Raw genomic sequence first — 17167 nt, forward strand, 5'->3', positions numbered from 1 at the left:
TGATATTCAGTGATGGATGACACAATTTTTTGAAGATATGGTAGTGGTATAAATTTGTAATGAAATTTTATTTCATTGCTTTCATTTCTACTCGCAAGTTCCACAAATGAAGAGTTTACCTCGCTTTCAATTTATTACGGCCGATTCATGAATAAAGACCTATGGCCTTAATGAAACCTCACAATTTCTTGGCCTCCTAATACAAATACACAACTCGGCTTAAATTCATGACAAAGGAACAGGGGTAAGTTATTGTTCTCATATTAACCAATGTGAAATACACGGACAATCAGGAGTTAGCCTAATTCACAACTCCGCTTCATAGGAGAAAAAAAATAAGAATGTAGGCCTACGGGGACTCTTAATAACATTTTTACATTTTTTTTTGGGGGGGGGCATTTTGTCCCCCAAACAGCCTTTCTTATTTATTATCTAACGACGAATTGGTAAGTTGGTAAAAATTGAACCTAGGCGAAGGCCGGTCCCCACTACGTTCATGCATGTACCCCACCTCCTTTAGAAAATGACTAATTTTGAGTGGCATTTCATAATCTGAAAATTTCTGTATTACTTTCACCAGTCATTCATCCCCGGGCGCTGATGAAAAACCAGGCACCGAAGGACGAAATAGATGAGGCGAATCGCAACGGGGCGTGAGCGCACGTTCCGCGTCAAACGCCCCGCCGCCGAACGGTTAGAATTCCGCTTGCTTATTGTGTGAGGATGTCCCTGCTTCTAGTGTGAACATTGTATCACTATCAACGGGTCGTGTTCCGCATCGATGAAAGGACGTGACGGGAAGAACCCCCTCCCCCCACCCCCCCCCCCCCCCCCCCCCCACCCCCGACAACAACGATGGGCTGGCGTACCATCAGGATTAATAGAAATAAAATTGTTATCAGTTCAATTTCAACTGTATTAAGCATTTAAACACAATCTTGTTGTCACTAAAACATGTTTATTCGTTTAGAAGCTAACTTGTATCCGTGTTCAATTAATCCTATTTTAATGTTCACTTGCTAAACACTAGCAATCCTTACTCTAAAACATGTTTATTATTTAAACATTTTTACAAACTGATAGCAAGAAAGGGTACAGAAAGTGCTAAAATGCAATTTTTTTTAGTGTTGTTTCATGTCAAGGAAGCGGGGATATACTCCAATCTGATTGGCCGAATCGGCTCCAGAAGACAACCAAGTTATTCTCAATCCTCCAATACTATAAACAGGCGTACAGTGATACCGCCCCCAATGTTCATATTCTGCCAATAGTGTGACTAGTTACTTTGCTTTTCTCGTATTTTCCAAAGCCCAAGTCCTTCACTGGGCCAGTGAACCTGTCGCTACCCTAATCCTCCCTTAGGGAATGCGGTCGAGGATTTTGGATTATCGGCTACCATGACTAATTACCAACCCGACCTGAAATGTAGCAAACTCACGCAGACATCTTACTGACCAAACTAATTACACGTGGCACCTATATAGGTTCATCGGGAATAGCTCAATTACACGTTATTAGCACCTGAAGAGGACAGAGTCAGGATCGTGTGCAAAAAATAATAATCTCCCATGATGAATCAACATAATCTGAACGGACGCTCGTTGATTTAGGCTCCTATTTAATCTCATATTATTGGAAGGTGACCTTTCCTGCCCTGTTAAACGATGACAGTGTTAAGCAAACAGAAACAAACAATTTCAACATCATCAAAAGCAACGGAAGACTGACGAAAGGATGCATTAATTCAGCGAAAGACACAGAGTTAAACACACACAAAAACTCAAACTCGTTAAGTCCGACTCTTGTTCAAATAACTTCCTCTAGGATAATAATAAATAAATCTAGGCCAATTAGAAATCGGGCCGGTTATAGTTTGGATAATAAAGAATAATCAGCGCAAGGATTTTACCTTGATCGCCAACAAATACCTGGCTTTATATTTACACAAACGTGACAATAAATACCATAAAACTCGTCCCTGATCCGAAGCTATTCATTCAAAAATTAGGTGACGTCCTTCAGCATTCTATGCACAGCACGCGGTACGGAGTTGCTGCTCGTAACGGCGGCGCGGAACAGCGCCCTCATCGTCAAAGCGGCTAAAATTAGCACTCTGAGCTGTATTTGCACGGATTCCATTTTCTTTAGTGAATTGAACGCAATATGCACGCTCGACAAATGATGGTAATCGTATAGGACGCCCTCATTTGCCCACAAGAAAGCAATAGTGCCATAAATATTCAACGTAAAAACAAGTTTGGTGGCGCTCTCGACAATCGTTAAGATAATCATTCATTGAGAAGCAGAGAGGAACTTACCTTGACAGGGCCGATGCTTTTATTCCGACCGCCTGGCATGCCGTCTTCCCGAATGGCTGCAGAATTAAAAAAGAAAAAGAAAAGGAATCTATGATAAAAATAAAATGTATCCTTCTTTCATAAAAATGGTCGGATATCCTGAACGATGGGAGCGTTGGGAAAATACTCACGGAGTTTTTTTTGTGTTTTTTCAATGCACAACGTTAATTACAACACCCCCGATTTGAAAACTCAGCGGGTAGCGATAATCACGTCGGCGGGAGTTTTTTTTCTACATGAAAGTCTACTATCCATTCTTCACGTACATATAAACCACTACGTTGATAAATGCCAGCCTCATTTTTTTCATGACTGTATCAGGTAATACATGTACAACAATCGCCAGACACAAAGACAAAGGCTGTTTCGATAAAAAAAAAAAAAAAAACAACAACAACATGTATACCCGCATGGGGGTCTACCCGATGTTCCCCAATACCGATATTCCCCAAAATCCTTAGGGTTAGGGTTAAGGTTGGGAACATATATGTATTGGGGAACATATAGGTATGCACTCCAGAGCATGTACGGTTCCGATCCAACAGTAAGTAGTCCACAAATTTGCTCACCTTTCCTGTTCATGCCGACCTGCAGACACTTGAGCAGCCGGCAGTACTGACACCTGTTGCGCTTCTGGCGAGACATCATGCAGTTCTTTTCCCGCAAACACCGGTAGACTCGCCGGTTGCACACGCTGCGCTTGAAGAAACCCTTGCAGCCCTCGCAGGACACGATGCCGTAGTGGAGACCCGTGGCACGGTCGCCGCAGATGAGGCAAGTCTTCATCTCCTCCGTGGGGGAGGCGAAGGGGGTCCGGGGAGAGTACTCATAGCCGTTGGGTCCTGCTGATACAAAGTGAACAAAAAATAAGGATCAGTCGGGTAATTTTTCAGAGAGTTATTTCAATAAAGCGAGGAACAAGATCATGATCAACGTCCGATGGAGAGTTTGTTCTCTTCTAACCCTAACTCCCCATAGGTATTTTTGCTAGGATGTAACCTCAGTCCTGAAAAATCCTCCAATTGCCTCCATGTAAAAATAGCAAACAGCCTCAATCTTCCAAAATCCTCCTTTATTTCTTGAATGTTGTCCTTGGAGGGGTGACCACTGCCTCAATCCTGCAAAATCCTTCAGCAATTACTGTCAATATGTTGAGGCAGAGCCAGTGAAATCCTGGAGCAGTGCGGATGATTTCAAGTATAATATAGGCCTTTAAATTCATGCATGACTGAGCATAAACAACACAAGGTCCGGCCCAAGACCTTGACACGGTGGAGCCACACATTTTGCCATATAGCCTAGATCCTGCACAATTCTCCATTTGGGGGTGCGATACAAAATGGCTCCATGTACACTCTTTACGGTCCTCAACCTTTGCTGTGGTCTTATTTCCAATCATTTCAGTTGATAGCTGCAGCAATAGCCACGACCAGGCAGCTTTTTGGAAGAAATTTAGCGTCACGCATTCTGTCCTCCAAACAGTGTACTATATGGATGATGCCTCAAATGCCTCATGGCGGAAGGCTTCAACGCTCCACCAGTCTCGCAAAGCGAGTGATCCCGATTGGTTTAGGGATTTCACTCGAACTTGAAGTTCTAACTTGCCCATCGGTAATGGCGGGTAAGTTAAGACGGAAAACCACACAGCAATGGAGGGAATGGCTTATGGAAAATCAGTAGGCCGAGAGGATTCCACACTGGGCAAATCATTGAATACAAGCACGACACGGAGGCGATTTCTGATCCACTAAGACACGAACTACATGTATCTTAAAAAAAAAACGAAGCAAAATATTTGCGTACCAACTAACTTGGCAGCCAGAAGGTATTCTGTTATTGATACAAGCGTTCAAATTACCACATATCACAAGGGGCGCACATAGTACGACAGCGAGCAATGCCATAATTGTATGCAACACCATAACATTTAAACGTCAACAATAGGCGACACAGACCATGACTAGAAACGAAATTGAAAAGACTGAATTGATCACTGCATCACTTTATTCACTGCATGGATATTTAAGCAAATCATATAATGGCAGCTACAAGTTCAAGTTATCATCCATGCGAAGCGGTGCGGGAAATGTACTGCTAGTTCAGAATTTTCACAAAGAGATTTTGCGGTTTTTTGGGGGGCTGATTTTTGCACATGCTCTGATGTAATATAACATTGTGATAGGCCTAGTTGTATGCACACTTGTAGACAATGTTCAAAGCGTTGTCACCAATGAGAAAAACATCCCGAAACGTTTTGTTTTGTCTCCCCCTCCCCCCCCCCCCATAAAAAGGAGTCTGTTTTTATGACTCATGTACTGATGATCGCTATACACAGAGCGAACCGCATCAAAATTATTAACAGCGCCCTCCTGCGAGGAATGTCAACATTTCCAGCCACGATACGACAAAAGGGGGCGCTGTAACACAAGTCTACTGACGGCGAGTCCTGTAGACCATGAAAAAAAATATTTCGTTTGTCAGAAAATACAACGGGTCCTAAAGGAACGATCACTTCGTGTCGAGTTGTTACGTAAGTTGCGCCGATGCCATGACAACACGGGATGGCAGATGATCCGTCTAAATTAAATTTGAAAATGTAGCAACAAAGCTGCAGGAGTTTCCATGGAAACCATTTAAGATCCAAAGAGATCCAAACAGCCTTTAAAATCCTTAATATAAACTTGAACACTTCGTTATCGTCTGCTGTTTTAACTCCTTTTTTCTCCGAAAGGGCCTACCTGTGTATTTTTAGGAACAGTGGTTTTCGTTACCGGAAATTAAATGTTTTTTTATTTGAGAACATTGTCGGAGAGCAGAACACAGAAGCTGAAACATGGATGCAGTTAAGCAAAACCAAACCCTGAAGTAATGCCTTTTAATACAACTGTTAAATACAACTGAATTACAATTAACATATATTTAGGAAAATTAAGAAGATAACGAGATTAATAAATTCACTGAGATAATACAAGTATATACTCGCGTCTTGGTGGGTTTTTTTAAATTAATGTCTGCCAATATGGTCAATTTCCATATGTCAATTTCCATAAATGCCAGTTCATGGAAACCCTACCAGCAATTCTTTGGCTTCATCAGTACGTCCACATTAATATGCACAATTATGTAACTAAATTGCAAACATTGCCTGTATACCAGCAGGACAAAAATAGAATAGGTGACATTACGTTTTAATCATTGTTATCCAACGCTTTGACCAGTTTTATTGAGGCGTCAAGTGAACTTGTGTGGCTCAAAAACAGGAAATTATGTTCCGAGAAAAAAATTGCATGAATCGGTCTGTACCACTTTAGACTTCCATATGTTCATTGCATGTTCCGGCCGTACAAGTTGCACGCTTCAGTTTTTGGTATACAGTGTCAAATTCTGAATCCATTTTTATTATTAAACATCAGACACCGTCTTCGTTATTCTTTCGTTTTTATTACTGTTCCTTGATTCTGTTGATATTAAATACTTGGAGACTATTCCTTTTTATTCAAAACGGAGCATCTTATGTATGACTATATGTCACTCAAGATTCGTTTTCAAACTTGTCAACTCGTTTTGCAAATGGCCGATCCGCAGTATAGGAGAAACACACAGCATATGTTACTCACAAGTGCAGTTTCGAAGGTCGCCAATGGCTATAAAAAGATGTACATGTATATATTTCATCTTAAACCGGATGTGATACCAATTTACACTGTGTAAGGTGTATGGTATACCGTGCGAAAAACATGATGGCCAGTTTCCTTTTTAAAGTACATATCGCATTGTAATGAGCAAAAGACACATTAAGTCAACAACTTTGCTCATTGGCGTGAGTAAATGATAGAACAGTTCTGAGCAGTTTCATTTTGCATTAAATTAAAAAACGACGATTTGAAATAAATTAGCAACTGCCGCGAGTTACTCTGGCGCATTGTATGCTATTGGATTCTGTGAGAAAACAATCAACCATATTGAACATTGAAGAAGTCAAAAGATTCGTACGGAGCATACTTTGCAAACATGCCTCGGCATGGGGTTGTGGTTGGTGTTTTTTTTTTTTGCAAAAGCCGCACCCAATTTTCTTCCCCCTTGATAACCCCTGGGCCTCTGGCCCGATGTCCACTCATTTGAATGATATTAGCCGCAGTGACCTTCAGTTCTGATAAATGATAGCCTCCCCAGCCTCCCGCTAGCACTGCCATTCACTTGATTTTTTTTCCTTCTTCCTCAGACAATGGCTGGTTTTAATTCACAGTCAAAGCGGGCAAGCTATGGTCAACGGCTCTCTGGTCAGTGTGCCATCAGGAACTCAACTCATGATCCCTTCGGCTGGACCAATGGGGAAGAGGTCAAAGGTTATGTTTTTATTCTCAGAACCATGGTTTTCTCAAACCTGTCGAATTCATAAAAGCATGGAGGAAGTGCTGAGCAAATCAAAGGCCCCGTACCATTTCTACGGAAATAGACCTAGCTTCTGCGTATACAACAGATGCCCTGGCTGCTATAGCAGCCATCTTAGAGGGCATCTGTTGTCATTTTCATTCAGTAACAATGAGTGCACAAAGGCTTCACTCATGCATAACCAGCAAAACAAAGTCATTCATTGCAATTGGCTGCTAAGCATATATAGGGTATCTGGAGGAAGAAATTAAAAAAAATAGCCATTTCTAAAATCACGGCTCAGTGTCCGTTCGGTTCTTGTTTCAGGAACCATTTTGAAGCCTTTAATGTTCGGCCCGAATGCAAAACTGGAGAAGAAGCCGATGTGTCCCAAAAATGGCAGCAAACTGGTTGATAGTACCCTGATGATTGCAGGGGCCTATTATGTAATATGTTTCTTTAGGCCGAAAATCGTAACTACGACTATATAATCAGTTGACTTAATGTTGCAAAACATATACCAAACAACTCTAGGGCAAACACAGTATTTCATAAATATTATTTAAATTGACCGTTTATCAGCAAAATAGGGTTGGATCCTTGGAGGTATAGATATTTCAAATCTCTTTTTACAAGGGAAGGGAAAACAGAGAATTATTGCATCAAAAGCCCCCACTCGGTAACCCAGTTGACGACTGTCCATATCGCTCGAGCCTATAGTATTAAATACGAGTTTATACAAAAAAAGTCACAAGGAAATCGTCTTAAGGTGGCACATTACATTTCCTTATAAAACTTAAAAGGACTCGACATATACGCATACACCAGCATTTTGACAAAATGACAACGAACAAAATCACTATAGGTGACGACATTGGAAGGCCATACCCAGGGAAGTAAACTGGAAAAAGGTGAGAAGACACCCTGAGAAGACGCCAACGCCTCAAACGTTACAAAGACGGCCCAAAGATGGTAACTAAACAGACAACAAAACATCTCCTCGGTCGTTTCACCATTAAATTGCCTAATTCTCAACCAAGGCCATCCACATATCTCGCCGTAGTTGAATAGCTAAAGAATGCACGAATAAGAGCATTATTATAACTTCCTCTTTCACTACTCCAAAACCAGACTTGACAAAATCTTCACTTTATTACCCAAAGAGTGGTGCGTTCATTCAACAAAGCCTTATAATCGTGAATCATAAACTGGTTTGGGGTAGATCAATGGACGGAGTAGAAAGGAAACGTGGTCCATATCTATTTCCACGGTCTCATAGATCCGATAAATATAACTTCACTAGTATAGGCCGATATTGCATAACTTCCGAAAGTTGTTGTCTTCTAGTTTGGGGTGGCAAGGGTAAGGTGAGATGGCTTAATGATTACGATTCCTTCGGGTGAAATACTGGCTGACTTGATTGCGAACACATGATGAGCATGCCTCATCGTCCAGATGGCGTTCAAGGACGAAATGTCACTAAAACCTACCGTTACTCGGACCGTGACTCGGCTGTTCAACTGCTCTGTGATCTCACAAAATAATTGAGGATCAAATCGCCATTGCCGATATTTCATTTACAGGGCATTATAGAATTGTCTACACAACTGAAAATTAATAGGAATTTGACGCATTGACACCGGATATAAATTACGCGGTATTTTCTTAGAAAAATTCGGGCTAACCTTCATACTAATTGTTCATACCTGGTCATGCAGGTTATGATATGCACCATAAAAAATGTTACAAGATTAGATATCTTTTCTGATATTATCCAGTAGGCTAATCGGTTTGCCAATGTAAATGTTCTTTATAGTACAGCGCAATGCGCATGAACAAGAGTTATGCCCTCGATCCTTTGGAGCGTCGGACACGAGAGCATGTTGACACCCGCCCTCCGCAAAATCGAAAATCAAGAAAGGGGGTGCGGGGGGGGGGGGGGAGCTGGACACCATCTTCCTGGTATAGCTATAGGGGGCACGGTTCACAGTGGCCTAGCATGTTGAGCGCATTTGAGCTCGACGTCGATAATTGTAACTACGGGTAAAGAGTTCCGGGGAGGGCGTTTTTTCGAAGGGGGTGGGGGGGGGGTGGACACTCGGGGCATTTTTCGGCGGCCCAAAGGGCGCCCCCTCCCACCCCCAAAATCCGCCGGTGATTATTCTTGGTCAGTGGTACTGGACTGTCAGACACATACATTAAAAGGGGAACAAAGATGTTCTTTGGGCAAACAGAACGAGTGACTGAAGCAAAAAATAAAAGCATGCATGCAGTTTATACATAATGTTAGCGTGCACTTAAAATGCTAAGAGATTGTATTTTGTCCACAAAATCTGAAAAATAAACAAAAAATATCAAGAGATTTACATACCAGATATATATTTAACCAAGGTTTCACACTGACACATTAGTGGGAAGAACTAAGTGTCAGTTTACAGAGTGTCCATCCCAACCATTAACATTGTAGGAAATTAATATGCGCAAACAAGGCAGAGTCATGCGTGCCTTCAGATCTACCAAGGGGATAATTGCAATGTGTTTAATTGATGCCAAACCTTCATAAAAAGGTTTGGCATCTTGTGTCTCGGAACATCTAAAAGTAAATAAGGCTTCTAATTGTAATCACTGTAATGACACCAGAGGGCAATTGCAAACGTTGTCCCAGCTATGTATATTTCTTTTCTTCTACCATAACTATACCATATTTGTGTTTCCCAAAGGGTATATATTTGGGCATTAGGCCATCAGCCTCGGTCCAAAATTTTGGTAACCGGTATCAAATGAGGGGAATAATCGTCATAGCGATTTTTGGAAAGGTATACACTTCCAGAGTTGGAATATATGTGATAGCATTGCAGCGGTGGCAGCTTTGTGGGTGTTATCACCTTTCTTTTCAACATGTCCATCAAAATGCTTGTTACCACTCTAGGGGCGGTATACCTTGCGCATGCGCACTATAATCATTAATTTTATGCCCTGATTTGATACTGACCAAACCCCAGGCTGATGGCCTACATAGAGCAAGGAATTTGGGTAATTTGTTCAAAAGCCAGTGAGAGATTTCGGGCCCACATGTTTCCGCATTGAGTATTCCTTGGTAGTTGTCACTACTATTTTCTCTTCTCCAAACTACTACATGATTGTACAACCATAAGGGTTTAGCTTTGCAAATTAATGGACAATAAGATAATGATGTTCTATTTCGACGTGGGCTTACTCTTGTGTGGTACTCATTTTTTTTCACAAATTTAATATACCGGAAGGAAATATGATTTCTCAAATTTGAAATCAGATAGTTTAAGTACAGTCAAGTGGCCTTGCAAGACATGACTTGCTATTTCTTGGAACAAAAATCACTCAAAACACAATTAATCCAACAAGAAATAGACACGATAAAAAAAAGAAACCAGACTTGGTGAAACCGCAGACGATTTTTTTCTTCTTCCGTCATTCAAGAGGAAAGATGACTTGGCATGATTGCATAACATCTGTCTGGATTTACGCACACTGAATGTACCTGAGCTCGGGGCACATGATATAGTGATGGAAAACACGCGGTCCACGCGCGAACGGTACGGCCCAGTTATTAAAAGAAAGACAAAAGCGGTTGTTAATTCACATCCATTAAAAGGTGTACCGGCGTCAACGCAGAAAGGTCGAGTTTCCTGTGTGTCTGTAGCCTCCATGGTCTAGCGGACGCAGCAGACGTGCAAGTGACCCTGGCACGATGCCGTGATGACAGCCAAAATGATATCAGACTTCTTGAAAGGGAAACGGATAACTTGGATTAGGCGATCAAATATTGACAAAATATCCGTGGTGTGGTAAAGTGACACCTTGCAAGGTGTTACAATGAATTTCATACTCGATTCTGCTATTTTCTTTGTTATGTGTTGTGTCCAAATCGGAAAGCTATTGTTACTGAAGTTAACAGACAAGAAAAGATATTGTTCGTATGTGGTTAGGGTGGGCGGTTGATACAAAATCCGGGGTTGGACTGGTTTTGGACCCGCGTGTCGACGTTTCGACGAGATGCATTTGCCATCTTCAAATGAGCTTCGTTAATATATGCACTACCTCCATGATATATGTTACGAAATGATGCATCAAACATTAACTATAGGCAGAAACACTCAATCTGGCAAGTCGATCATCGTACATATGGCTAGAATGCAGACAATGATATCTTTCGAGATCTCCTAGTTCCACCACGGCTTTCTATCATTCTCTTCTGTGGATCTACTTTTTAGCCTGAAGGCCAAATCCTCTACAAAGGGGGCTGGCAGTAAATTATAAGGGGCTTATACCCATTGGGTTCGAGATCGAGTATGCAATGAGCATTTCTTTGTCTCCTCTGGAAGATGTCTTTGTTCCTCCTGGAAGAGCCCGAGACAGCTCGACCTATATAAAGACAAGTTGGACAAAAGGATCTCATCCGCCTTCTTTTCTCCCAAGTTGTTTACTTCGATCGCTTCGCGCAGGCGCATTGACGCGCCAAACTTGCTGGGTAACAATGAACCCGCCCGAAAGTTGGATCGATTGGGCGTGCAAATAAAGTACGACTAACAGGGAACTGGTGTGGTTTGAAAATGTTTGGGTTCGGTCGTGTAGGTATAGCGATCGTTAACTGCTTGTATCAACAGTCAAAGATGGAGGAAACATTGTACAATTGGCATATGGTTTCGAAAAAAAGGGACTTTAGTGATAAATGTCAGCTACTGTAAAGAAAACATACCTTGGATTTTAACACTGCAGTTGAAAGATCAAAAAATGTAGAAAGCAAATGGAGAATGCAAATAATTATTGGTTTCGGAAAAAAAAATTGTTTTAAATTACAAAATTTGAAAAAATCCTTTTGTTTGTCTTTCCCCATCCTCTGAGCTGATATCATTTTCATGAACACTTGCAAACCAAATTGGGCAAAGGACACAAAAAGTCGTAATTCCAGACACCCAAAACGGGAGGGGGTATAAGGCAAAAAAATCAAGACAGGCAAACTGAAGAAAGGGCATATTTGGCACATTTTTTTATTTGGAACAAGGAAATTGTTCATGTCACAGTCAGAAGTTTCCCGACTTTCATTTTTGTCAGTTTTGGCTTCAAAAAACATTCTTTCAAGAGGTTTAAGCAGAATGCGTTACGGGATTTCTTTTTTTCTTTCGTTCACCGTGTATATTCCAGTTATTTTTCAGGGAGGAATTATTTTGGAATAAAAACAACAACCAGAAAAACAACCTGGTGAGACAAACTGGAAAGACGGGCTGTAATGAGAGCGGAGCCAGTGATCCCGCATGTGTATAATTTGAGGAGACCACGGGCAAATGTATGTCTAAAGAATGAATGAAACTGAGGAAGAAGAACAGCGTTTCAGTCCAAAAGTCAAGACTGCCGGTGTGCATTCGACGTTGATGCAATCTGAATAGAGGTTGATGCATCCCTACTAAAATTACACAAAGCTATCAAAATAGAGGCAGTGATTTGCCATAAAAAAATCCCTTCATGCTTGTAATGGTCTGTCCTTCTTTTCGAGTAAAACAAGTTTACAAGGAAATCTGAACAATCACCAAAAGGATTAAAAGAACCTGGATGATTATTCTCTTCAGTACAAAGAAAACGGGCCCAACAATATCCACAATGGTGGACGCTTGGTCAGTGGCGCCGCGCCGGCCATTTTGAGCAAATAACTGGTTCAATCCCATAATTTTGTGTTCGGCCGCGCGCTGTTACGTAACCCAACACAATAGCAGCCCGCAATTTCATCCCAAGGATTCGTCAGAAAAACTGTTGAGTAATCCGCTTGGCTTGGGGCCAGCAAACATGCACTTGAATGAGGAAGAATGAGTGTGGTTTCGGTTTGGCATGCCCAGAGCTCCGAGTGGGCCCAAAATCTTGAATAACAATCAAGTGAATCACAAAATTACAATGGCCGTGGCAAGGACGCCATTGCATGCCTACCTTATCCCGTGGTTGTACGGAGACATTAACCCCAACATTTTAATAATCTTTGAATGATTTCCCTACTGTAAGGACTTGTATCTTTTGTGTTTATTGTTGGTTTCCTTGTTTGCAAGTTTTTGGCTTTACATCATGCCGTATATTTGAGACATTTTTTCCCTTGTTGGATGATTCGGCTTCTGATGTCCCATTTCATCTCGAATCACATAATAATTTCCCCCATCAGATTATTTCATCGCAATTTTGTTTCTTGTTCAGCCAGCTCCAACAGAAATAAAAATCGAAAAACACCCAACAATTTGTTCCCAATTCTTATAATGTCTTCATTGGTGTGCACATAATAAATTATGCACTTTTTCATGTATGATTTAGTGCTCTGTTATCCAATAGTTCCATTATTAATTATGTTCTTGATTGTCATTTTGGGCCGTTTCAGGAATAAAACAGAGACTTATATTGACTTGTACGCGGACGCACTTTCAAGCGCTGGTTCACTTTGGTAACTCCGTACGTCTCCATGATTTTAAGAATGTGTCCGAAGCCCTATATGAGACATTCGCCGATTTTTTTTTTACCCGTGTCATTTGCCATAAAGAAGTTGTTACAATCTAGGCTAAACTATAGACTAGAGCAATCATTACGGTGTGGGACAAAACAAAATACGGACTGTTACGACATTGGTTAAAATGTGGACCCATCTTGGGTTCTGTCTGCTCACCGTGACATCACACAGATTATTGTACATTTTGTGCGAACTTCGAAAAAAATGTCGCACTTTTTTGCAAACATCAAAAAACAAAACTACCAAATTATGATGAAATACCTTACTTGACTGTGATTGAATAATAGTCTCAAGCATTCTGTGAAATCATGGCACCTGGTGTCCTGTCATTTTTAATAAAAAAACATGGAACATTTTTTATCAATTTCTAACGATGGTCGGCCGGCCATCGTTGGATTTTTCCCCCCAAATATACTTCCCCCAATTTACCAAATTTAATAAGTCCACATATGTTATGCAATCGGTTACACATCCGTGAACGGATGCAAGCCAGCTAGTCTGGTTCCCTGACCGGACAATTCCTCGACGTCTATAAATTGCTCCGTTTTGTCTTAAGTAGGGTCAGGGACCCAGACTACAAGAACAGCATTTAAATTTCCAGCATGTATGAACAAAAAACCTTGAATAGGTCAGTGTTATAATATTTGCTATAAAATACTAACCCCCAATCCATCCATTTCTGAAAATTACACTTTACAGCAAAAGCAAATGTTGTAGATTATTATCTTAATTATGACAAACAAGACTTATTATTTTTTATTAGGGATGGTCCTCGGTACAAGTACAAATCGATTAGATTTTGGAAGTAATCTGGATCTGGGTCTGGATCAAGGATTTTTAAAGGATTCCTCACCATTTTGCGAGTATTTCTCTTGGGTGTACTGACTATAATATCGCGGGGAATTGTTTAGCCTTGGCGGAGGTTTGCGCTCTCTGGGTGCTTTCTAGTTTGTTTTTTTTTGTTCCAGTGTTTTTATCAGTGAATCTTAATATTTTCTTTTTACATTACCTCAGAAAATAGGACCGCATGAAAGAGATATTTTTGAAAAGTTAAAGAATCTGTATTCGCTCGAATAAGTCTTTTCTAATGAAGCCTTACTTTTCATGTTGCTTTTTTTTTAGATTTTTGTAAATGTTTTGTTGTTTAATATGCAATTTGACTACTGAATTTGGTTCGCTTAGGCGGTTTTTTGGGGGAGAAAATATCATTGTTCAAGCTACAAAAAGGCTATTACTTCACTGAAAAATGCAAACCTTTCGCCGCGTTACGGTGCAAGTCGTGCTTCTACCAAAACAGAAATCATTTTTACCAAAAAGAAATTGTTACAATTCACTCGATCAGAGAGCTTAAGTTTTGGTTTGACAATGGTTTGAAAGTCACTAAAATGTGTACAAATGTGCCTTCCTTTCTTCCATTCACTGTATGGGGCTTATGCTTTTGCTGATAGGGGCAAAGAGCTGCGCTTGGCTGGGGCATGGCTAGGGCATGGGGGTTCTGTACCTTTGTCCTGAGATCGTAACAAAAGAAAGATGGGGACCGGATTAAGGCAAAGCTCTGACCCAGCTATCCGAAACCGGATTAGGCGAACGGTGGACCGTTATCTTAAGCTTATCTGCATAGCAAACAAACTCACGTAATCAAGAACTCAGAAGTGCAAGAAACCGCAACGCCATACCAGCATACCAGCTTCCCCATTCAAGTTCATTTACTATGCAGAGCAACCTTCCAACGCCCTAAAAACACGTATCTCAACTCATGCATATGCAATAAGCATATACAGCTCAAGTAGGCAGGAGGATCGATCGTCTATTGTGCAAATAAATTACTTCCTCATATTTTCATCTTTGTCGTAGCCTCATCATTGTCTCCCCCTTGTTTGTTTGTCGGTGTGTAGCCATGTGTGCACATGCCGCGGCAAGACAAAAGGTTCAAACTTTACTGCTTTGTTCATGGTGGAATCCTTGCTTTGTCTCAGCATGTGATACAATACTGCGGTCTCACTCGCTATTGGTGTAACATTCCCCATTCCTGACTAATCAACCATACATTTAACTCATTTGCATCTTACGGTACACTCAAAAACAAAAACAGTGGAAGTCCCAATCTCAATACAAACAATCAACAAACAGTTTTTGACACAAATACATGTATCTAACTTATTAGTCAAGGGTGCAATTTTTATCGTTATGATTGAGTGCCCCTTCCCCATTTCCGTTATGCAACATGGATTGCGAGCATCCAACATTTCCAAGGCAAGTGGTAAGATGAACGATCTATTTGAAAGTGCAAGGACTTACCCTGTTCGGTTGAGGGATGGTCGGACGATGTTTGGGTCGGGGGAGGACCGGGTATGGAGTAGGGTCCCCATCGGTAGGATGATAACATGCTTGCTGATATGATAGATCTACCAAAAGATGACTATAGATGTGCTGGAAATGGAACTGGGTGGTGGTATACTACAAGTACAACAAGGTTGCGTCGGCCGCGTCCTGCACATTCGCTCCTCTGTATCGCAACTACACTGCAGTCGCCTGGACTTGGACTTTAGGTCTGAATCTATAGTTAATTAGTTGGGACGCAGACAGGCTGTGCAGACAAGTTGCGTAATCCTGCATAATTCGTGGCCCGGCTGTTGTCGTTACTGCTATACAAACCACACACCGCGCAGCGAACCGGTGAACACTTTAGGTAGATTTACATCCCCTTTCTGTCCACATTGAATGCCCCTTGCCCGGCATTTCTAACAGCATGTCCGACTCCAAGGTTATTGCGGAGCCGAACCATCGTCCAATGGTCAAGGCGGGGTGATGGGACATCGCGGAGGGACGGACTGACCGGCGAAAATCGGACCAAATTCCACCCCTTTCAACCACTTACTCGCCAACCCAACCACCCGTGGAACCCTCACCATCGTCCCCAGATTCTACCCGACACCCATGAACCAGCCCAATGCCAAAAAACACCCATTCTGACCCAAATTACCGAGTTTTTCTAGCAATGTCAGCCCCTCAGGATTGGAGTGGATCGTCCAAACGACCGCCACCTTGAATTGAAATGCGACGATCGAACCATGTTACGTAACACCTCACAGCAAACGCTATGTCCCTGCGCTCCTCTATTCATGACATCGACATTGTACATAATGGCTCCACTGTATATTATTATCATAGCTACGTGGTAAGGTTCTATTGCATTGCATTAATACGTGTACACGTACCAAATGGGCGTTGTACATGCATGTGGTCCAGTTAAATATCCAACTAGAACAGCCCAAAAGCATTTTCGCTGACAATTTAGCCAAATTTTCAAGACTTTTAACCTACTTCTTTTTACGGTATTTACATCTTTCTGTTGTTCCAATTGACATGTTTCCTTTTACGTTTTAAGTATTATAGCACCGAAAATGTATCTATAGTTTAGGTATAAGTAACAAATAACAAATAACCACGAATTTCAACACTGGAACGAATGAGCTTGAAGAACAGCTAAAGTAAGCTCAAAGTCAAAGATGAACGCCATACTTTTACGCACAAGTGGAAGGGGAAACATAACGCTGCAATTTAGGGGCTTCCCACGGCGCCCTCTGTTGACAACCGTCTTCTATACGTAAATGGCTATTTTTCAATGGTTGCAGACCAGTAAATAAACTGCCATAGACCCCAATGATAAATACACCCACTTCAGAAATTCAAGAAAAATACTCACAACTCTCCGAGCTGTTCGAGACACACATCAAATTAAAGCTTATTTCATCATCATTTTCTTTTCAATTTTTTTTTTTTGGGGGGGGGGAACTGATGACCTTAGGAAAAATTTCCATCCGAAGATAACATATAGAGTGCTTTTAGGGCCCCACTTTCATTCAAGTTGCAAAGAACTACAAGCTCACAGTCCTGTGCACGGCTTCCACCCATTTTTTTT

General features: G+C 41.3%; 1 protein-coding gene across 2 annotated transcripts in view; it reads right to left on the reverse strand.

Moving 5' to 3' along the window:
• Positions 1 to 16298, reverse strand: part of LOC119734492 (nuclear receptor subfamily 6 group A member 1-like) — a 31837-nt gene extending 15539 nt beyond the window's left edge. The window contains exons 1-3 of one of the 2 annotated variants that reach the window (XM_038208024.1): positions 15544 to 16298; positions 2927 to 3202; positions 2319 to 2374 (exon numbers count right to left, since the gene is read on the reverse strand). In XM_038208024.1, the coding sequence (XP_038063952.1) occupies positions 2319 to 2374; positions 2927 to 3202; positions 15544 to 15631 (420 nt within the window). In that variant the 5' untranslated portion in view covers positions 15632 to 16298. The remainder of the gene's footprint in view (positions 1 to 2318; positions 2375 to 2926; positions 3203 to 15543) is intronic. The other variant, XM_038208025.1, reaches the window with a different exon arrangement.
• Between the last annotated feature and the right edge of the window lie 869 nt (positions 16299 to 17167).

Source organism: Patiria miniata, unplaced genomic scaffold, assembly GCF_015706575.1.
Source record: "Patiria miniata isolate m_02_andy unplaced genomic scaffold, ASM1570657v1 HiC_scaffold_27, whole genome shotgun sequence".
NCBI lineage: Eukaryota > Metazoa > Echinodermata > Asteroidea > Valvatida > Asterinidae > Patiria > Patiria miniata.